The 23,840-nt window shown below is 21.0% G+C and overlaps 9 protein-coding genes across 9 annotated transcripts; 5 read left to right on the top strand and 4 right to left on the bottom strand.

The window, feature by feature from the left end:
* Nucleotides 1-776: 776 nt before the first annotated feature.
* On the top strand, nt 777-3,257 carry PBANKA_0920600 (TFIIS central domain-containing protein, putative; the record flags this gene model as incomplete). Its single annotated transcript, XM_034564794.1, has 1 exon — nt 777-3,257. The coding sequence occupies one exon, from the start codon at nt 777-779 to the stop codon at nt 3,255-3,257; it is 2,481 nt and encodes an 826-aa protein (XP_034421556.1).
* Nucleotides 3,258-3,972: 715 nt separating this feature from the next.
* PBANKA_0920700 (conserved Plasmodium protein, unknown function) lies at nt 3,973-5,677 on the top strand (the record flags this gene model as incomplete). Its single annotated transcript, XM_034564795.1, has 3 exons — nt 3,973-4,963; nt 5,061-5,153; nt 5,442-5,677. 3 exons carry the CDS (start codon nt 3,973-3,975, stop codon nt 5,675-5,677), a joined length of 1,320 nt encoding a protein of 439 aa, XP_034421557.1.
* Nucleotides 5,678-6,396: 719 nt separating this feature from the next.
* PBANKA_0920800 (CRAL/TRIO domain-containing protein, putative) lies at nt 6,397-8,251 on the bottom strand (the record flags this gene model as incomplete). Its single annotated transcript, XM_034564797.1, has 10 exons — nt 6,397-6,455; nt 6,574-6,613; nt 6,724-6,768; nt 6,850-6,942; nt 7,059-7,186; nt 7,293-7,326; nt 7,410-7,499; nt 7,594-7,696; nt 7,809-8,038; nt 8,174-8,251. The coding sequence occupies 10 exons, from the start codon at nt 8,249-8,251 to the stop codon at nt 6,397-6,399; spliced, it is 900 nt and encodes a 299-aa protein (XP_034421558.1).
* Nucleotides 8,252-9,445: 1,194 nt separating this feature from the next.
* PBANKA_0920900 (protein disulfide-isomerase, putative) lies at nt 9,446-12,385 on the bottom strand (the record flags this gene model as incomplete). The annotated part of the gene is made up of 15 exons (XM_034564798.1): nt 9,446-9,562; nt 9,656-9,755; nt 9,838-9,895; nt 10,000-10,051; nt 10,127-10,195; nt 10,352-10,409; nt 10,514-10,595; nt 10,684-10,777; nt 10,918-11,004; nt 11,134-11,199; nt 11,301-11,391; nt 11,515-11,601; nt 11,698-11,771; nt 11,906-12,008; nt 12,234-12,385. 15 exons carry the CDS (start codon nt 12,383-12,385, stop codon nt 9,446-9,448), a joined length of 1,290 nt encoding a protein of 429 aa, XP_034421559.1.
* Nucleotides 12,386-12,976: 591 nt separating this feature from the next.
* Nucleotides 12,977-13,720, bottom strand: PBANKA_0921000 (conserved Plasmodium protein, unknown function; the record flags this gene model as incomplete). The annotated part of the gene is made up of 3 exons (XM_034564799.1): nt 12,977-13,111; nt 13,270-13,455; nt 13,571-13,720. The coding sequence occupies 3 exons, from the start codon at nt 13,718-13,720 to the stop codon at nt 12,977-12,979; spliced, it is 471 nt and encodes a 156-aa protein (XP_034421560.1).
* A 1,428-nt stretch (nt 13,721-15,148) lies between these two features.
* PBANKA_0921100 (tRNA (guanine-N(7)-)-methyltransferase, putative) lies at nt 15,149-16,006 on the top strand (the record flags this gene model as incomplete). Its single annotated transcript, XM_034564800.1, has 1 exon — nt 15,149-16,006. The coding sequence occupies one exon, from the start codon at nt 15,149-15,151 to the stop codon at nt 16,004-16,006; it is 858 nt and encodes a 285-aa protein (XP_034421561.1).
* Nucleotides 16,007-16,564: 558 nt separating this feature from the next.
* On the bottom strand, nt 16,565-16,947 carry PBANKA_0921200 (conserved Plasmodium protein, unknown function; the record flags this gene model as incomplete). Its single annotated transcript, XM_034564801.1, has 2 exons — nt 16,565-16,701; nt 16,872-16,947. 2 exons carry the CDS (start codon nt 16,945-16,947, stop codon nt 16,565-16,567), a joined length of 213 nt encoding a protein of 70 aa, XP_034421562.1.
* A 2,086-nt stretch (nt 16,948-19,033) lies between these two features.
* On the top strand, nt 19,034-19,561 carry PBANKA_0921300 (deoxyuridine 5'-triphosphate nucleotidohydrolase, putative; the record flags this gene model as incomplete). The annotated part of the gene is made up of 1 exon (XM_034564802.1): nt 19,034-19,561. The coding sequence occupies one exon, from the start codon at nt 19,034-19,036 to the stop codon at nt 19,559-19,561; it is 528 nt and encodes a 175-aa protein (XP_034421563.1).
* A 1,610-nt stretch (nt 19,562-21,171) lies between these two features.
* Nucleotides 21,172-22,901, top strand: PBANKA_0921400 (protein phosphatase, putative; the record flags this gene model as incomplete). Its single annotated transcript, XM_034564803.1, has 7 exons — nt 21,172-21,223; nt 21,368-21,478; nt 21,645-21,716; nt 21,866-21,943; nt 22,056-22,174; nt 22,319-22,423; nt 22,572-22,901. 7 exons carry the CDS (start codon nt 21,172-21,174, stop codon nt 22,899-22,901), a joined length of 867 nt encoding a protein of 288 aa, XP_034421564.1.
* Between the last annotated feature and the right edge of the window lie 939 nt (nt 22,902-23,840).

The following is a 23,840-nucleotide window of genomic DNA, read 5'->3' on the forward strand; positions in this document are numbered from 1 at the left end:
TAAAGTTATGGAAAAAAAATAATATTTTTTTTCCCATGGTTGGTAATAGGATAAACATTTGTACTATTTTTCTATTTATGCAAATTAAAAAAAAAATGCATATGCACAACGAAACATATATATGGATAGTTTTAAAATATTTGCATTTATTCTTATTTATTATATATATAGGCGTATATTTTATGTTTTGTAAACATATATTGAATTATTAAATATAAAATAAGTGTTGAGTTATAAAGAAAAACGAAAGGAGAAATTAATATAAATTTAATAATATATATTTTATTATAGTTCTACAATTTAAGCGCATATTTCCTGCAAGTATTTATAATACAATTTTTATCCTTTAACAATTTGAAAAAAAAAAACATAATAAAAATATGTATAAAGATTTGTGGTAAAAAAGATAAAAAAAAATAAATAAATTTTTATCTTTACAAAATAATTCGTACATAAAATACTATGGAGAAAGTTCATATAAATCATATTGTTTAATATATGTATAAAATGTATGAACTCAAACTTTTGTAAAATGGTATTATTATGTTGTTTAAAAATAAAAACAAAAAAAAGTGAATATTTTATAAACCCAATAAAAAAAATAATGTTTGGAAATATTGCCAAGATATTTTTATAATATTGCAAAGACGTCCCATTGTTTGATACTTCAAAAATCATATAATATATATATATATATATATATATATATATATATATATGTAGATATAAAAAAGATCATATATAAATACTATTATGCATTTATGTATATTTCTTAAATGGACATTCTCACGAAAAAGGAAAATATTCCCCAATGGGAATTAAATGATTTTAATAAATTTGTTGAATTTGAGGTAAATGAATTGTATAGTAATAAGTTAATACAATTTACAAATAGCAACTTACATGATGTTTTTATATATTATATAAAAACTGTAGATATTAACAATTTAATTAATTATATAATTTTGAAATTTTTGTGGAATATAAGCAAAATAAGCATCTCAATAAAATTAAACAATAATAAAATTCACACATGGTTACAAAAAGATAAGCAAACAAATATATGTCTTACATTCTATAATTGTAAACAAAATAATATAAGCAATTTATATTATTATGATACATTTTTTTCGGAATTTTATAATATGACTAATATATATAATCTTAATTTTCATATACATAATGAGTGTTTAAAAAATATAATTCATCTATATATATCACTTATATATTTATGCAATATAACGAAAAACGGTAATTTATTAAATGCGGCTATAGCTAATTTCCTATATCATGCAAAAATAAAAAAAGACGAAATATTACCTGCACAGGCAAGGAAAAAAAAAGGTATTATTGCTTTTTCCATAATCAGATTTTTAACTGATAATAAAAATAATCATAAAAATGAAGAAAAAAAAGGCGAAAATGAAAATGATAAAAATAATGAAAATAATGAAAATAATGAAAATTGTTCTAACAACAATGGGGAAAATAAGAGGTCTGGAACAGGACGGAGGGAGGGCGAAGAAAATGGCAAAAATGACGAAAATAGAAAAAATGACGAAAATAGAAAAAATGACGAAAATAGAAAAAATGACGAAAATAGAAAAAATGATGAAAATGATGAAAATGATGAAAATTCGAATGACAGTGAAGAGGGGGAAAATAATCCAAAGAAACAAAAAAAGAGAAAGAAAATGGAAAATCCAAATGGAGAAAAAAATGTAAAGGATATAAGCCCCAAAAGCAAAACGAGAAAAATACAAAATAAAAAAAAAAATAAAAAAATTGATGATGAAGAATATATTTCAAATTATCGAAATGAAGGAGATGCTAGAAATATGAAAAGAAAAAGAAAAAAAAAACAATTAGGAAATGGTGAATATGTTATTGATGATATATCTGAACCCAATGAAGAAAATGATAAAGATGAACTTATTAATGAAAATAATTTATCAAAGGAAAGTGATGGTGAATATATATATGACCAAGAATTAAACTTATATACAGATGAAGATATTGTAGAAGAAAAAGAAATATTAAAAACAGAAGTTTATAGTAGTGATTCAGGATTTTGTGAAAATGATTATGGATCGGGAAGAAAAAGAAAAAAAAGAAAAATCAGAAAAAGTGTAAAAAAAGAAAAAAAATATATTATTAAAAATACGAAAAATATATATACTGGAAATGAAAAAAATATTTATGATGAAAATAAAACGATAATTGCAACAAATAAAATTATTTCAAATAATAAAAAAATGGCTAATCAATTTGAAGAAAAAAATAATGATCCTTCAAAAATTGAAGAATCAAATATAGCAACTGAAGAAAATGAAAATGAAAATATAAAAATAGATCCTGGTGATAAAACAATATATTTAAGTGATGAAGATGTGAAAAAATATGCAAAAATAATTAACAAAATTAAACAAAGCTTAGACAAAGAAAATATAAAAGTAGATACATATTCTATTAGTAAAAGTATTGTAGAAAATGTTATAAAAAAATATAAAAATAAACTAGATATAAAAATGAAGTTATTTTCTATTTGTAGTAACTTATTAAGAAACGATAATTCTGAATTGAGAACAAAAATATTAAACGGAATTATACATTCCAGTGATTTAGCAAACATGGATGCATCTGATTTAGCACCTATAAGTTTACAAAATAAAAGAAAAGAGCATGAAAAAAAATATTTTTATGAAAGCATTTATTTACGCGAAAATTATATAAATATAAAAAATGCTAAAAATAATGAAGAGGAATATTATCAACATAATATATTATATGATGAAAAACTTAAACAAGATGATAATAATTCTAATAAAAGAAATGATAACACTAGTAGGAGTAGAAGTAACTCTAGTAATAGAAGTAGTTATACATCTAATTTTGATAAAATTGATATAACAAATGAACCTTATAATAATAATGATAAAAAAAATATGTTAATAGAAAATGTTAATAAAAACAATAGTGATGGAAAAAATCAAGTATTTTCTCAACAAAATATTAGTAACAATGTATCAAATATCAAAGAAAAAAAAAAAAAAAAATCAAAAGATGAAGAACTTTATCATAATACTTATATAATTCCCTCAATAGAAAAATATGCTCTTGAAAATACATATGAAAATTTGAAATCTGCTTATAAAAATATGCCAAAATATGCTTCTTCTCCTATTTTAACATTTTTAGATAATTCATATAATAGAGTTCTTTCAATAATAGATGCAAGTAGAAATGAAGAATTATGAAATGTTCATTTGAAATATTATTTAGTTCGCGAATTAATTTTGAATTTTTGCTTCCTTTTATTTTCATGTTTTTGTCTTTTCTTTATATATTCACACAAATGTTTTTTTTTCTCATATTTCCCCATTTTTATCTATTTTTTATGTACACGCGCATATCCATGTTATTACATAAGCCATTTTTCAGAGAATCATTTTTCCATTTCTAAATATCCCACATATTTATGATGAAACTCGTAAATATACATGCATATATATTGCCTGTACATTTATATTTTTTACCATTTAGATATCAATTTTTTATACGTCATTGTTAATTTAAGAAAACCATTAATTTCTCTTTTTTTTTTGTCTCATTTATGCACCAATACACACAAAATAATTTAGCAAATTTTTTTCATAATATACTTATATATTTAAAAGATACATAAAATTTTTCTTTTCAAACGTTCAATACATGTATGCAATATCACATCCACGTATATAATGTATGTTTGTAGGGATAAAGTATTGTATGAACAACTAGAATTTTATTTATTATTAAGTTATTGTTGTATTTACCATTATATGTATATTTGGTGAAATAGAAAAAGGAGAACATTTATTTTTCTTCCTTTTCTTTTTCTTTTTTTTTGTGATTTTCCATTTTTTCATCCCATTTACTGTCTATTTTTTTGTAAAATATATTTTTAAGAATATACGGGGTAGCACATTCTTGATGGACTATGAAAATCAAATTATTTTAAATTCTGAAATTAAAATAAAAAATAAAAAGGAGGAAAATGGGATAATATATGAAGAGGTAGATAAAGTAGAGGGTGAAGCAAATTATGATCTTCTAATAAATTGGCCCCAAAAAAAATTCGGAAAAATTGTAAATACAACTGCGCATCAAAAGTCAATAAATGGAAATAAAAATTGTTTAGAACTTGAGAAAAAAACAAATAATAATAATAATATAACAAATGATCCATCATTTGACATAAGTGTTTATATTATAAATAAAAGTATAAGAAATGTTAAGAAATGTATAAACAATCTTAAAAAAATAATTAATAATTATTATGAATCAGAATGTGAAAACTTATATAATGATTTAAAAAGTGAATGTAGCAGCATCGTTAAAACAATGAGTAACTTTGGAGACGTAGAAATTTCCGACGAAAAAAGTAATGGTGAAAACAGCTGTTCAGAAAATATAGACAAAACAAATATTGAGGTATTAATTCAAGCCGTAATTAATAAAAAAAAAGAAGAAAAAAAATTTACAACATTAGACATTATTGATGAATGCTTATCTATAGGAAAAATTTATAATAAAAGAAATAAAATCAATGATATAATTAATAATAGTATAAATACTGTAACAGATCAACAAAATTTATTATATTCCCAACATTCTGGAAATATAAATTCTAAATTTTGTAATATAGAGAACATGACAATTTTAAATAACAAAACGGATATTAACAATTCGTTAAATATAAATGAACTAGATTTTCAAAAATGTGTAGAAGATATTTCAATGTCATCAAATGTTATGCCGATTTTGTATAAAGACAAAATTAATAATAATTCTCTAAATAAGCTCGGGGGAAAATATAAATATATTATCCCCGATTCGTGTAACCCTATAAATTATAATTTATCAAAAAACAAAAACGATTTAAATATTGAAAAAAATACATCGATTTTACCCGAATATTTATGTACAGGAAATCTAAAAAAATGCACATATTTCTAGCATTTTTTACAAAATCTATTCATACATAAGTAATATAAATTTACACACTTTCTCTTTTTTAGACACAAGCGAAAAAACTGAAGGTAATAATGAATCAACAAATAAACATTTGAATTTAAAAAAGTCGGAAATATGTGAAAATTATAAAATTACGGGTAATTATTTTTATTTAGGAAATTGTTACTACTATAGTTATTTATTATTTTTTTTTATTCATTTTTTAAAAATGTATTATATAATTGAGACATAATTTACACCTTTAACAAATAGAGGTGAATAACTTAGATGATATTGCAATTTTTATGTTGTTTAATTTAGGCATTTTTTTTTGAATATTATGTAAATTTTTACCTGAATGTTCAGAATAAAAATTCAAAAAATATATAGCTGTAAAACAAGTAACAATAAAAAAAAAAAATACACATATAAATCCTACATTTCAGATTACCTGGAAAAAATTAAGGGATTTATAAAAATTGGAAAAGGAGATCTATCATATGATAATACAGGAATTTTTTTAAAAAGAAAAAAAAAACTAACAGCTTTATTAAGGCCTAAAAAAAGGATTAGTTATTTTGTATTACACATGCTATTATTTTTTTCCTATGCTATTTTGGGATTTTCATTTATATTTATAAAGCGGATTATTTATAAAATATTTTTCGATCAAGATTTGTGATATTCATTTTTTCATTCTATTTATTTAACATATTATTTGTGGAATGGTAAGAAACGTTTATAATTAAATTATTTCAGAACAAATTATTATGAAATAGCTTATACCGAAATTATTTGCCTAAAATCAACTTTTTCAATATAGTATTATTTCATTACAACACCACCGAATAGCCGAGTTGCTATATACGCATGTACATATATTATTCTACATACCTATGCGTGCATGTTTCGCATTTCCCTTTTTAATTGTAAGCGTCATTTTTCGGTTTATTGTTTATGGTTCCCTATTGTGTAAAGAAAATTAAATTAATTATTCAAATCAAATAGGTGTATGGGGATAAGGTATGTGTATTTATCCATTTTAAAAAACTGTTTCATAATATAGTAGCATATAATGTTTTTAATATTAATTATCGCTTATATCATTAATCTACAATAAAAATTTAAATAATAATAAAACGAAATTGCGGAGCCAAAATATATACCGCACGTCTATAAATATAACGCTATATAATTATTTATCATAATGATTAAAAAATTATAAAATAAAAAATTCATAACGAATATGACATGAGTATCATTGTAAAAGTGATAAATGTAAACTATGTAAAAATAAAAATAAAAAAAAATAACTAATCTGAATTAACATAACTTAAAAACTAAATATTAAAATAAATATTTCTTTGTAAAAAATAATTTATTGAAATAATTCAGTCCTATTTATGGGAGAGTTGGCTCTGAAAAAATTGTTGTATTTTCACATGCCCCTCCAAATTTTTCTGATAAAATACGAAAAAAAAAAAAAAAAAAATATATATATATATACATATACAGTTTTAAATATACAATACAATACATGCTATTAGCTAATTTTTTTATTATTTATTTTTGCCTTACTCTCTAACTGGTCTGGGTCAACTTGTTCAAGCAATTTTTTCTAAAAAAAAAAATAATATATATCACAACAAATTGAAATATATTATCTATTTCATATTAAAAATTATTTTGTTAAATTCTTATGCATTTTAAAAATATGAATTTTCTTACATCAAGTTCTGACGAGGTGATAGAAATTTTTTTTTGGGTATTATACTGAAAAAAAATAAGTAAACGTGTGTAAAATAATAAGTATATATGGAATTCTCTATAGCATTCTTAATATATATAAATTACAGGTATGATAGATTTAAGCATATGCCACATTCCGGATATAAAGAAAGGCGCGCTCAAAACAAGCATTTTCGACAATCTTGACCTATAGTTACACTAAAATAAAGAGGGAAAAAAAAAAAAAAAAAAAAAAAAAAATATATATATATATTATATATATACATAGATAGATATGTGCATAACTCCTTTATAATGTTCATATTTATTATTACACTTAAACTCTGAGATATCTCCTTTAATGTTGTTATAGGTATGTTTAAAACATTACATGATGATAAGTCTATGATAACTCGCCATTGCTCTATTTTTCCCTCAACAAATAAATTTGATATAATAAATTCTATATAAAAATAATAAATAATAATATTGTGTTATATATGAAGCATATCAAAATAAAAAAAATGTTTATATAATATGCATCATTATGCTGATAATTGAAATATTACCCATCCAGTAATAAGCAACCTTTAAAACATCCTTCTGCAAAAATTAAAAATCACCACAAATGACATATAATTGCTTATTCATAATTACTTATTCATAATTATTTATTCACAAATTACCGTATTAACAGTAATGAAGCGTTTGCAATTGATAACAATAATTGGATGCATTTGTTTATCTCGTCCGTGAATATAAATATATCCATTGTCCTATAAGAAATAACAAAAGTTGAAAAAAAAAAATATATATATATATATATATAACTGTTAAATATGTAAAAATTTATAAAATTATTATTATTACTATAATGTCTTTAATATCTTCATGATTTATTGGAAGGTTTTCATCTCTCCACTTTAAATGTCTAAGCATGTCAATGTAGCATTTATCATAAACAAACTCGTTTCTACAATAAAAAAGGATAGAAGAAAATTGTTTGAAATAGTTTTTAATATTTTGTTTGTAGAAATTATAATTCCATTTTTTTCCATTTTTCCATTTTTTTATGAATAACTAACCCTTGTAAAAATCGTAGCACATAATTATCATCACTAAAAACAGTATTTTGAAAAATATTATCATATGTGCGTTGGGGGTAAGGGCCTTTCATGTCTTTAGCTAATTCTGTTTCTTTATTAATTGCATTATTTATATAATCTTTTAGTCCTTGAACTTTTTCTTTTTCAAATGAATCTAACTCTTGTTTACAAAATATATATCTTATGGATTTCTCTCCAGTTTTATGATACTAAACAATTAAATTAAAAAGAAGGTTAAATTGTGTATAACTTGGGAATATATAAGAACTCTCGTTTTTCTAAAACAATAGAAACATATTTATATATAAATATGTCCATATATTATGAATATTGAAAATTCTTACATATTTTATTTCATCTTTAGTTGGGGTATATGCTAAAACTTTTTCAGATAAGTATGTATTGTTTCTATTTTCTGGCATTTTCTCAATTTTAGGTGAAAAAATAACAGAGTTTTATACACAAAAGTTAAATTATTTTTCCTAAAAATCTATAAAAATATAAATTAAATACAAGCGTGACTGAAAATATTTCTTATTAAATATAGATGTAAATATATGTAGATATACCCATGATAGTTTACTATAATTACATATATATGTGTAATAGTATATAAATTTGAAGTGATATAATAATATTTATTATATTACAAACAAATATAGCCAATATTTTTATTCCCTCTATTTATTCAGAAAAATCAATTTCACCTCAAATAAAAAACATATATTAAAAAATGCGTATTATAAATATTTTGTTATACTTTTTTTTTCTTTTTTCATTTTTTTTTATTAATATGAGTTTTTTTTAGAATAGCATTTCAATTCTCGTGTTTAAATATATCATAAGATATAATATCCTTAACAATGTGTTTATTTTTTTTTTGTTTTATGCATATATAATAGTTGTGACACAAATTAAATATTTACTTATTATATGGAAAGCAAAGTGTGGGAATGCATAATAATATATACATGCATATTTTTTTTTTTTTTCTAAACTAATGGTATTTTGTAATTAAAAAAAAAAAGAGACTTAAATTTTATTTTAAACACTACAATTTTTTAAAATGTTAAAATAAAATATTTATCTATATAAACAAAAAAAATATATATATAATAAGTTTACTAATTATTACCGTTATTTGTAATATATTATATGTAATAATTAAGAAATGAAAAATGGGAATATATATATATTATTAAGTGAAAATATTTAGGAAAAATTAATTTATAGCGTTTGACATTTTCCTATTATATTTCATGATATTTTTTTTCAAATCAAATGAAAATTTCACCAACATGTGTGTGTGCTGATAATATAGAGAAAGAGAGACAATCATGAATTTGTATTATACATCATATTTTAAAAAATAATGATTTTTTTATTTTAGAATGTGTAAAAAAAAATGTATATTTAGAGATCTACAAAATAATGTAACATAATTTAGTTGTTCATATGAAAAGTCTAAGGACATAAAATTGATAAAATAAAAATGTATAATTAACAATAATAATAATAATAAAATAAAAAGCTTAAAAAAAATAATGCCATTTTAATCACTCTATAAAATAACGTAAAATTTTATTTATATTATGAAAAACAATTTTTTATACCATTTATCGAGTTTCAAATCTTTTATCTATTTTTTTTTTTGCATCCATTTTATATTGTGATTCAGGCTTTTTCACAAAAGAATACATTGTATGAAATACAAGAACTAGTGTAAAGGCAATCTATAAAAAAAAAAAAAATAGTAATGTTTTGTAATTAGCAAATATTATATAGATAAGAAAAACTTTCAAAAAATGATTGTTCAGTATTTTTACCATAATAAGTGCACATATAAATCCTATGAATGATTTAAAATCGGTTCGAAACGATTTGTCGATAATATAATTTATTTGTTTCTTGATTTTTGCCATTAATCTGTATAAAAAATCAAAAGGTATATGCATGTGGTGAATTATTAAAATGTGGTGAATTATTAAAATGTGTGCAAGTTAATAACATGGCCATTTTAGTGAATTCCTCCACTTTAGGTTTAATTCTTTTGTTTTCTATGTCGTCTGTCAAAAAAAAAAAATATATATATATATATATATATATTCTATAGCTTTTAACCCTTATATTTTTTTTAGCTCGATATGCTTATCATTTTCATATCATTTACCAATTATGTTTTGTATATGGTCAATATCGAAATAGTCCTCAAAATAATATTCCTATTAAAAAAATATATAAAAATATAAAACCCGTAATACAAAACAAAATAATATAAATAAAAAGACAAAACTTACACGAGGGTTTTTGCTAAATACAATTATTTGAGGAAATTTGTTTGAATCGGCGCCATACAATTCTAAGTTCTTTTTTAGAAATGAAAAGTAAAAAAGATAATTTACACTACAATATGTGTACAAACATTTGTTAACATATTTGCATATAAAATTATATACATATTTTTAATGCAATATTATATATTCTTTTCATTTTATCAATATTTTTCACTTTTTTGTGATTACTTCTTCATAATATTTTCCATCTATATAGGAAAATATGTATTCCTTCAAATTTATATGCCTTAAAAAAAAAAAATAACAATTTATCCATTTAAGGAGAAATATATGAAATGTGGAAAAATATATTTAGACTTTCGAAATTGTGAATTCTTTAAATTGACATACCTTTTGGCAAATTGAGTAAATTGAAAAATATATTTATCAGGTTCATTTTGAAAGTCAATTAAAAGTAATATCAAATTATTTCCTGAAATTATAATATAAATTAGTAAGTATCCAATTTTAGGGGATAATAAAAAATATGAACATATATATTTATTATGGAGTTGTATTACCGCTACTCCTTATGTTAAAAAAACTATAGTGATCTATTTTGCTTACTAAGGGAAACCTATTTTTATTAACAAAATGTTTTAACTCTTCAAAATTCTGCAAAAATGTATATATTATAGCACACATATTATTAATTATATAAAATAAAATGTGGCAATTAAAATAGCTATAACTAATAAAGGAATCAAACATAAAATATTCCAAACTTCAATTAATTATATCTTTTTTTTTCTCACCATTTGATTAATATTAGAAACAAAATTATCATGCGCACCCTGAACATGCAAACTGGTATTTTTGATGCTTAACTTGGTGCATAATTCCTAAACATAGAAAATACAACAAAAAAAGCACACACCTTTGTTTATATGCTCATATATATCAATGAATATATATATATATATATATATATATATATATGACTTTATTAAATTCTTTATTTTCTATATAACTTGATTCTTAATGTTGAGAAAATAGTTTTCTTCGAAATATAGTTTAGCGACCTTGATTAAATTGTCCTAATATATTTTTTGGTGTAATTAAAAATAAAACAATATGTTTACATCCTTAAAAAATATTGCTTGTTAATATAATTGTTTATATTTTTTTTTTCTCTAACATTTAAATTTTCTGAACAGGTCAGAAATAAACTGTCGTTTGTTTTGTAGTTGTTTAGTTCCTCTTCAGAATATATATCATGAAATATTGGACTGTTTTAAAAGAGGGTATAAACAAAATGGGGAAAAATGTATATATGGAAAGAAAGAAAATTATACATTTAAATGGGCAGGTATGGCAGTATATTATTATTTTTTTTTTTAAATTGTATTTACGTCGTTGCGTAATATAGCCATTTTTTTAAAATCGATACGTTATTTACATCATTTGAAAAAGTTGAGATTAATTCGTTTCCTTTAAATCTAAAAGAATTAAATGAGAAGATATATAAAGAAAAAGTAATTGACTATACAATTATAAGGATATTTATATATACATATAATATTCATTTATTTTACAATTTTAATTGAGGGACATTTGAAACCTTGTATTTATCACATATAGCTCGTTCATTTGTATTGTCACAATTTACCTAAAAAAAGTTACAATTTTCAACAATATCAGGATTAAGTATATATATGAATAAATAAAAATATATATCACATAAAAGGAATAATATTTATATAAAGGGTGAGTATAGATGAATTTCTAATATTTTAAACTTACTTCTCCAAAATAAATTTTTTTTTTATTTTCATTTTGAACATCATATCTTAAATTTGTGATTTTATTCCAAATACGTTTGCAATGCACACAATGAGGTGCATAGCTTCATTGATAATATCCCAAATAAGAATAAAAAAAAATAACAAATTAAGGAAAATTTTTATGAATATGAGAAAGACAACAACCCTCCTTAGTATGGAGTTTAATATATATGTAAACATATTTATCACAAATAAATAAATAACTTGAAATAAAACGGATGTGCTAAAATATAAAGACAAACAAGCATGATTGCACAATTCAATTATTTTTATGTTTTGAGAATTACAATTTGATAAGCCAATACTCATTTAATTCAAATACACTTTGGATATTATTGGAAGTGACTTTTAGTATTTCATTTTGGGGATAGAAATACTTTGCATTGATGTTACACGCAAAAAAATATAAAAATATATAAACAAAAAAAATATTTATCATTTTATAAATAATATCATTATACAATAGACTTTCAATTTTATGTTTACTATTTTAACGACTAATTTAAAAAAAAATAAATATAAAAACAAAAAAATGATGCATAATATAAAGGCTTATTTCCCCATAAAATAAATTCCCTTGAATTGTAATAAAAAAATAATTAATAAAATAGTAAAAAAACAAATTTTGCTATTTTTTCCCTTTTTCATTATATAATATGATATAATATTGGCGTGTTTATTATCGTGTTAATTAAAAAAAAATATATATAACAGTATTATATATGTATAATCGATTTAATAGATTGCATAATAATACAAATAAGGATTAGAAAATACAAAAAAAAAAATTAAAAATAAATAAACAAACGGTAATTAACCAAAAAATAAATATACAAATATAAAATAATAGTAAATGCTGAAAAAAATAATAAAATTAAATTAATGAAAAATTGAATTTGATAAAGTGTTGCAATTTGGGGTTTTCACCTTTTTTATAGTTGTTTTCCCTCCATACTTATAAGGATTGCATATTTATATTCATTTAGTTAGGATTTACTTATTATTATTTACATTTTTAAAGTAAATTTAGTTAAATATTAACATTATTCAAAAATCGATATAACTTACTCCTTTCTTTTAAGCATAAAATATTATTATCATTATTTGGGCCATTCTTTATAGTTCCACTTACGATTTTATATTTTAACATATATTTTATAGTATTCTATAAAAATGGAAAATAAATGAAATCACTATTTAAATTCTAGTATGGTATATAAAATATGTTTAATTGAAACATGTGTATTTTTTTATATGTATGTATTATACATATTTTCTTAATTATTGTATTATTATTATCATTTTTTTTTTTAAAAGACAAACCTTTAAGTTTATATGAAAAATACGAAACATAAATTCATCTTCATTTGGGAAATCAACATAATCATTAATATTACAGTAAAATTTATCATATAATTTTTTAAATATATTTAAATTAAATTTTTTGTTTCTCTTTTTTCGCATCCACAAAACATTATTTTTATCAAAAGGGTCTATTACACCAACCACCTAATAAAATTGAACAAAATAAAAAATGAAAAAATATAATTTTCTTAATATTATAAAAAATAAACACACTATTTTTATATAACATATTTATTATGTTTTATAATTTTCCACATACTTTATGTTTGTATATTTTATTACTATTCTTGTTCGTCAATAATGTATGATTTCCAAACTGTACAACACTACATATTTTTCGAGGTATTGTAAATCGAATATTAAATAAAAAAATGAAGAAAATAAAAAATATAAATATCCTTTTCATCATTTTGCTTACATTGATGTTATAAACAAATATAAATAAATAAATATATATATATACATTAACTTGCCATATTTAAATAAAATACTTGAGTGATAGTTATGAAGCTAAATAATAAAAATATAAAATATTTGAATAAGTAAATTTTTCTTCATGCTTTAACATTTTATTTAAAAATAATGTTGCTATCAAAAAATATATAACCTTCAAACTGCTTGTATTTCGTCTTTTTTTTTTTTTTTTTTTAAAATTTATTATTCCCTATAATAATATATTATCCAATTTGATAAATTTACACAAAATTAGTGAAATATAAATGTGATATATTAAATTGGATGCTCATATATAGTAAAGAATTATTTTGTATAACCATAATATTTATAATATAAATTTTGTTATAATTATTATCAAATTATTTTTATATCTTTATGTACCTATTATTATGTTTTCATTTTTATTTATATTCTTAAATTTTTTAAATAAAATTTTCAGGAAATCTTTTTCTTTTTTTTTTCAATTATGACAAATTAATATACTATACACTAATATATCTTCTAGGCTTTGTTATTTGATCTGTCGTTTATTTGTAATTAAAGGAAGCAAATTTATTCCAACAGTTGACATTACATGTATATACAATATAGTCATAGAAAACACATCTTGTTTGATACATACATGTAAGGAAATAATTTTTTCTAATTACAAATATGATTGTGCTTCATTTAATTTATGTTATATATTTATTGTTTTTACAAAATAACCAAATTTGTAATATATACACAAAAAATTAACTTAAAACGCCATGTATTTATATATTAACATATTTATGGATATTTTTTATGAAGAAAATATATAGTTTTTAAAATGTGCTTTTCTATTGTTGTTTAACCTAATTATTTATAATTTAACTTTTCGATTTATACAATAAGCATATATATATATATATATATTTTTTTTTTGCTACATTACTGATTGTATCGATTTTAAATATTATATGATTAAAATTTTTCTATATATATTTTATATTATTTCTCTAAAAAATCAAAAATTATAATTGTAATTTGCAAATATATTTATTTGTTTAAACTTGTGAATGTTTTCCTAAAAAAGGCATATTGAATAAAGTATATTCACATCAAATTTGTTTAAATTTTATTTGGTTCTATATGTGTCAATTTATTGGGGAGAAAAAAAAATAAGTATCAAAATAAATGCATCTACATCATTTATTATAACAAGACATAAATAAAGGAATAGAAATGTATTAAAAATAAAATATCAGGGAAAACATAACTTGTATTATATTTACCTTGCTATTGATTTTCTTAAGTATCACATAATTTGCTAATATCCCTTTTTTCGATTAATGCATTTAAATAAAACTTAACAAAATATATATATCAAATATGTATATTTATTTATTCTAATCCAAAAATGAAAAAACATAAAACCCCATGTAAAAAATTTTATCGCCAAAGAGCACACTGTAACCCACTTTCAGATAGTTATATAAAATATCCGTTAAATGATAAATATGTGGATTGGGGAATACATTATCCATTATATTTCAGGGATTTAGGAAATGTGGGCAAAAATGAGGAGGAACAAGTTTCCAAAGTAGAAAAAAATGATAATATACAAAGTAGCGAAAATAATACGGATGCAGATAAACTATTTTTAAACACAAATAAATATCCAATATGCTACGAGAATAAAATTCAAATTAAACCAAATAATTTTGAAGTAAATTTTTTAGATATAGGATGTGGTTATGGGGGGCTACTTTTTGAATTATGTAAAGTTTTTGATAACAAACTAATATTAGGTTTAGAAATAAGAGATAAAATAACTAATTATGTTGGAGAAAAAATTAATACTTATAGAAAAAATAATTTCCCAAATTATAATAACATATCAGTTATAAGAACAAATGCAATGAAATTTCTACCTAATTATATTAAAAAAAATCAAATTGAAAAAATGTTTTTTTGTTTTCCTGATCCACATTTTAAAAAACCAAATTGGAGAAGAAGAATAATAACTATAGAAAGTTTATCACTATATTATCATCTATTACAAAAAAATGGATTAATATATTTTATAACTGATGTTTTTACTTTATATTTATGGGTTAAATTCTGCCTTAACAAATATCAAAAATTTAAAATACTTTCTGAAGAAGAATATAAAAATGATATATGTATAAAATTGATACATGAAAAATCAGAAGAATCCAAACGAGTTAAAACACAAAATAAAAATATGTATTTTTGTGTTGCACAAAAAATCTAAATTATAATGTACCCAATACATATCTATATTCTCCTTTATCTATGTCTACAAATTCAAGTATATTACCAATTAAAACATGTTAAGACATTCCTATTTTATTCCCCTCTATTTTATTTGTATTCATATTTAAACTTTTTATGTGCCCACTTTTTTAATATATATACATTTTTTTTTTTTAACTCAATAATAAATTCATAAGTTTTGGAAAAATGTGGTAAATTCAAAAAATCAAGCTTATAAAGAAATAAAATATTTTTTATACGAAAAAAAAATAAAAAATATATGAAAAAAGTATTTGCAGCCTCATGAAAGAAATGCTGAAGCGATCCATGCATGCATATATAAATATGGAAATATATTTATCCATCGAAATTTAATCTTTAACATGTTTACATATAAAATCCAACTTAAATTATTTCAAATGTTTTTCTACTTGTTGTTTTTGTATTAATCCCTATTGTACCATACCATCCAATAAATTATATCTGCTTACACAAACTTAAAAAAACAAATATTTTGATCATAAAATATAAATATGTAAAACCCAATTGTAAAAAATTAAAATTTCGAATTATCTCTATATTGATCTTTTCGTAAAGGGTATAATTTTTGGTTGTGTGGGTCCTTATGAATTATTCCACACAAACTGCAGTCAGTATATACTCCATTGTTTATTGATTGAACATCTTCTTGCCCTATAAAATAAAAGGAATAAGTATAAAAGTTAATATTTGTTTAACAGCATATATGGGGAACGTGGATAATGGAATTAGTAATAAACATAGGCAAAAAATAAATAACTATATTATATGTACAATTGTGTACCCATTCACATTCTTGTATTATATGTAAATTAACGAATTACCTATTTGATCACATTTTATAGATCGAATGGGGTGTTTTCCAGGGCTAACTCCTTTATGAGAGTAACAGGATCTCATTTTAAAAATAACAAAAAATCCTTTTAGAAGTTTTAAAAAAATTCAAAATGGTTTAAAATATAAGTTTTATTGTTACAGAAAAAGAGAAATCAAACAATTTTAAAATTATAAAAATTATGCTTAAAAATAATTAAAAAATTTGCTTATTATCACAAAATATAAACTTTTATTAATATTAAAAAAATTAAATATATATATTTAAATGTTACATAATTTTATTTTTTTAGTGTCTTTATATATATATTTGTAAAAATTCCCAATATAGCTAACAACAAGCTTAATTATAAAAATATACACTGCATTTTACCTGATTTATTCATACGATAAAATAAAGATTATCAGCTAGCGGTCATGTAAAAATATATAAATAATCAAAAAAACATTATGTACATATTGTAATTTAAATATTTTTTTTGGACAGTCCCCATAATTTAAGACTACAACGGTTGCTACTATACTATTTTATGCATATTATTTTGATTTCTCCATTTTTTTATATTTTCGAAATTTTTATTTTTTCCACAAAGTGTTAACAGACACATGCAACTATGCTGTTTCTATATTTTTAAATATAACTAAAATGACATTTTTTTTTTAATATAAAAAATAAATATTGCTTGTTCAGGTATTTTAATTCGATGCACACATTTTTAATTTGCTTATTTTAATTTGGAGTTTATTTTAATTTATTTATTGATAACAACTTTTCATTAAAAAACAGTCATTCTTAAAAAGGAATTATAATATAACGAAAGACAGAGTATGTGCATATATAAATTCTTATAATATGCTAAAATATTCTTTTCATTATGCATTTTGGTAATTCGGATTGTAGTCAAATAATGTGTAACCATATTTATTTTTTGTGGATTTAATAATATATAGGTAGGTATTGGTGTAAGTCCATTTTAAATTTGCAATAGTTTATCGATATTTTAGTTAATATTGAAAAAACGATTTTTATATGAAAAACATAAAATAATTATAGAGATCCCTTAAATAACACCCATATATACAATTTAGCTAAATTTACAGCACAGGAAAAAAAAATTACACAAATAAATAACATTATTATTTATTTATTTTTCATATTTTTAATGAGAATTATTGCAAGGGAAAACATCTGAAAACTATTTACTTACCTTTGGTTTTCATATAATAAATATATTGATATATCTCAAAAGATTTAAACCAGGCTTTTCAATTTACCTCAAATTATTATATATATTATATATATATATATATAATTTTTATTTAATAGATGAACATTACACTATTTGTCTCTTCATTATACTCAATGATATTTATACTTTTTATAGAAAGGAAATACTAATTAGTATAATAAAAAAAAATGATATAAAGAGAATGTGATATTTCTTAAATTGAATTTTAAGAATAAAATTTCTATATTACACATAGACATTAAAATATGGGCACATAATTTTTCATAACTTCATTATATCATCACATCGACTTTGCAAAAACGATTTTGATGATAAAAAAGGTATCATTTTATAAGATGAAAATTATTACTTCATTTGGTTTCTTCATAAATTTTTTTAATATATGTGTAAATAGTTCCATTGCAATTAAATAAATATCCATCTGAAATTATTTTAATATTTCCTTAATGTATAAAAGAGAGAAAGAGAGAAAAAAGTATTATATGCATAACTCTTTGCATTAAAAAAAAAAAGATATTTCGTGCAATATATAAATATTTACATTTAATACTAGAAAGGGGAATAGTAAAAGCTTAAATTATGTGATACTAAGTATACAAAGTTTTATTATTATTATTTTTTTTGAAGATTTATTAAATATACATTTTTTACGCAAAATATATTTTATGCATATTAACACAAGTATGATTTACTAAATAATTGAAAACATAATTTTTTTTTTTTTTCAAACTATTGATATATTAAAATTATATAGGAGTAGGAATATATATATAGATGTTCAAAAATAGTGTAAAAATTTAACAGTCATAAATTAGTTAACTAAAGAAATTTATTTTCAATACATACAAAAACAACTTTTCACATTAGTGTGTATCCTTAATTTATATATAAAGACGAACAAAATGCATTTAAAAATTATCTGTTTGAGTGATGAAGTTCGGGAAATGTACAAGAACCATAAAACTCACCATGAAGGAGATAGTGGATTAGATGTTTTCATTATAAAGGATGAAATATTGAAACCTAAAACAACAACATTTGTTAAACTTGGTATAAAAGCAACAGCATTACAATATAAATGTAATTATTATTATAAATCTGATAAAAATGATTCTAATAATAAAAAAAAAATAGAAAATAATAACGAACCAGAAATTGTGAATACAAGTTTTTTATTATTTCCACGAAGTAGTATATCAAAAACACCATTACGATTAGCCAATTCTATAGGATTAATAGATGCTGGATATAGAGGTGAAATTATATTAGCTCTTGATAATACAAGTGATCAAGAATATACAATTAAAAAAAATGATAAATTAGCACAAATAGTATCTTTTTCTGGTGAGCCTTTATCCTTTGAGTTAGTTACAGAATTAGATGAAACCTCAAGGGGGGAAGGTGGATTTGGATCAACATCAAATAAATAATTAACCCCTAAGCATATGCATAAATATATGTACATAGAAATAAGAGAATTGTGCCATAATACATCTCATACAAATTTACATACAAAATATTCCACGAATATATGGATATTTATATATATATATATATATGTATAATAATCATCTTTTATACTCCTTTTTTTTTTTTAAAGTGTGCATGTAATCATTTTGCAAAATGAAAAAATAAACAGAATGAATAAACTTACAATTAAATATATAAAACTTAAAAATGACATATTTTTGTTCATCTTGTAAAATACGAAAAAAAAAAAAATTTTTAAAATAAATGTATTAGTTGTAAGTTGGGGAAAATTTCAAAACAAATACTATTTTTTCCACATATATGTTAAATGGTGGAATTATGTAATAATAAAATAATAATTATATAAACCATTTTTTAGCTATTTTTTTTGATATATTAAACGCATTAATTTTTATACACTTTCCTATATTACTCATAATACATTAATATTTATATATGAAACACCTTTAAAATTTGTTGTAAACATATTTATATGCATCAAAAAGTTATATTTTTTACATTTATGTAAAAATGTAAACGCATATAATTATTAACTAAAGTTACCAAATTTTGTAAGGTGGCTATTGTTTTTTTGTTAGAATTTATTTTAAACAGGTGTTTTACACTCTTTGGTATAGTTATATACATGTTAATTTTTTTTTCTCTTTTTTTTTTTATCCCTCTTTTCCTCTCATTTATTTAGACTCTATTTATTTAATGCTTCTAAACATTGGGGGAAAAATTAAGTCCTTATATATTGATGATGATACATTGATGAATTAATATATTTAACTAAAGTTTTGGGTAGGCATTAAAAATTGTTTCTTTATTATAAATCGCCTCATGCGTATACATACTAAGTATACATTAAAGAAAATTCAGGGAAATGGAAACAAATATATTTAACATTTAATCGAATTGCCATAAAAAAATATATATAATATTTATTAAGTACATATTTTATACCATAACAATATTATAATAATGTTACTATTAATATATTAAGTAAATAATATAATAAAATAGTAAAAAATTATATTCATAAAAAAAAGAAAAATCGTATACTTTATTTATAATAATATATCGGATTATTCTAAGAAAATGCACTTTGAATTTTAACAGGTGGTCAATGGAAAAATTCACCAAACCTATTTAGCTATAAATAGGATAGTGTTTTTGTTTTCTCGTTTTTTTTAATAATGTAAAAGGTGCATATTAGAATAAATAGTACTATTTATTGCATACATAATTAGTATATACTTATACGCCATTGAAATATTATAAGCATTTAAAAGTATATTTATAAATTTTTGTTGTTTTTTTTGGTTTATCATTAGTTATAATTTGTTCATTCATTTTGTGTTTAAAAATAAATTATAATAAAATAAAAAGTTTCTACGTCCAATATTTATAGAACTGTAATTATATATAACCATTATTTTCTTTAATATATACATAATAATAATAATAGTAGTAGTCATACATAACACCAACAAACACGTATAATAAGTTATTTATTTTTGAGTTATTAATTGTAAAAGCCAAAATATATAGAAGGATATCCACAATAATGTGGAATCAGTTACAAGATTTAGAAAATTCTAAAATGGAAAACACTAATAGTAATAATAAAAAAAAATTATAAACTAAGAATATTACATAGTTTAATATATTGATATTTATTTATTATACCACTATTTGCTTGCTTATTTTTGCTATATTATTTTGTTATTTATTTTCCTTTTTTAATAACCTTACTTGTACAGGAAAAATTGTTTCGAGCAGTTATAGAAAGTACCGAAGTTTTATTTACATATTCATAATAATGATTACATGCTTCGGTTTGATCATTTCTTATTTTGCCTTAACTGAAGAACGTAAGCAAACACATTACATATATATATATATATATACAAACACTATTTTTAGACAGTTTTATACGAATTTACTATTTTGAATTCAAACAAATAATATGAATATCAGTTTATATAAACCGGTAAATGTAGTATATTAACATACTCACTATTGTTAATATTTTTTTAGCGGAAGATTTAAAACTAAATTGCAACGATTTAAATGATAAATGCGTAAACTATAAATATCCAAATTTTAAGCGTAAGTTTTATTATGAAAATTTTATAATAAGCTCTTTTGCCATTTTTATGAACTACTTTTCTTTATATATCACACATTCATACAATTACATATCCCCTTATGTTACAACTATTTTATAATTTTTTTTTTTTTTTTTGATCTTTATACAGCTAGCCGATTAGTAATTGTTGATGTTAATCCTCGAAATAAAAATGTTATCTTAAGAAGTAATATGCCCTTATTTAATGGTAAATAAAAAAAATAATAATAAATAAATATGTCTTAATTCTAATAAGATAACTTATGTGCATATCCATTTAACCATTTGTAATAATTTAATATATTTACTTCTTTTTTTAGGTGCATTTTCGGAGGAATTGCTCAGAAAAGAAATTAAACGTGTTATGGAAAGTTCAAGCTTAGAATATAATGATAAAATGGATCTTAATATTATATCTTTTTTAAGAAACAATTCATATGTAATTAATAAAAATTAAGATATAATAATTTACTTATGTAATTTAGTCTACTCCCATTTTAACAAATATAAAAACAGAATATATCCATATATACGGAAAAACATGTTTGTTTCATTATGGACATTATTTTTTTTTAATTTTTAGGAGGGTTGTTGTTATACTATTGAAAGGTGCAATATAAATAATATTAACATCACGAATTATAATTTATTAGGAACTCATATAAACCCTTACGAAATCGACTCTAAAGTAAGAATTAAAAAATTGTATAGTTTGTTATAATGGCAAGCTAACTATGTCTGTTATCAAATTTTTTATTTTTTCTGTGACACGCTACGAAATATTTGGCAAAGTTGTTTATCAATTTTATTTTCTCCATTTATTTCCCCATTTTTAGATACGAGATAAAGAGCTAGCTACACTAAACTGGGACAGTGACAACTTAATAGAAAGAGTAACCGATTTAAGCAATAAATTTAATACTTTGAAAAATACAATTTTTGTTATTCATTGTAGGCATGGTAGGGATCGAACTGGTGAATTCGTTGCAGCATATAGAATGCTTATAAAAAAAGATAAATTTATTGATGTTATAAAATCAAATGAACAAATGGGTATAGGGCATACAAATGCTTATATTGAAATGGAAAAATGGTTATGTTTATATTTGGAGAAAATTATGGAATATAGAGACATAGGATGCTTCAATCTTGTTTATAATAATTAATGTAATTTAGAGGAAAATAAACAAGTATGTATTCCTTATATATGCATATATGGTAGTACATTATATTCATATCAATATTGAGTATACAGAGATTCAGAAAATATCATATTTGATATATACTATAATGTTCTAAAATGTTTTTTATTTAATCATATTAACAGAATTTATCTTATTTTTAATCCCATTTTATAAATATATATTAATATCATAATGTTATACATTCTATGTATCATCCAGCCTTTGTTATTGCTTTCTTTTGAAGTATATTTTAAAATAATAAACAACTATTTTTCTTTTGGTAATCATCTTTTTGTGGATTCAGCTTTTTTAAATTGCCATAAATAAATATATATACACATATATTACTAAATATATTTATATTTTGAAATGATAAAATATGTATAATATTTATAATGGCTATCCAATGCTCATTTTTCTATATATTTATGGTATTATATATTATTTTAATATATATTTTTTTATTTTTTTCTATACATTAGTTTAATTAATTTAATATAAATATATTAATTCCTCTTTTTCTATTATTTGGTATATTATGTACATAAAGTTTTATAATTTGTATATAACCTACCTTTTGTTAATTTCATTTATGACATAATATTATTTTTATTACATTTAACAAATTAACAAATAATTGCATATAAATATTTAAAGCATAATTATTAATAGTTAACTGAAATATACCTCAGGTTTTTATTTAGTATATTTTATGGGTAACCCAATTTCACTATTTTATTGTAACTATTTGGTTTAAGGCTGTCGTTATTTATTTATTTTTTTTTATGGTATCCCTTTCAATATTGGATACATAAAATCACATATTTAATAACAAAAATATAATGAAAATTATATTTTTTCTATTTAATTAATTTTTATAGCATTGTATGGCATATATTATTACCTATTTGATTAGTAAAC

This window comes from Plasmodium berghei, assembly GCF_900002375.2.
Source record: "Plasmodium berghei ANKA genome assembly, chromosome: 9".
Classification (NCBI taxonomy): Eukaryota; Apicomplexa; class Aconoidasida; order Haemosporida; family Plasmodiidae; genus Plasmodium; species Plasmodium berghei.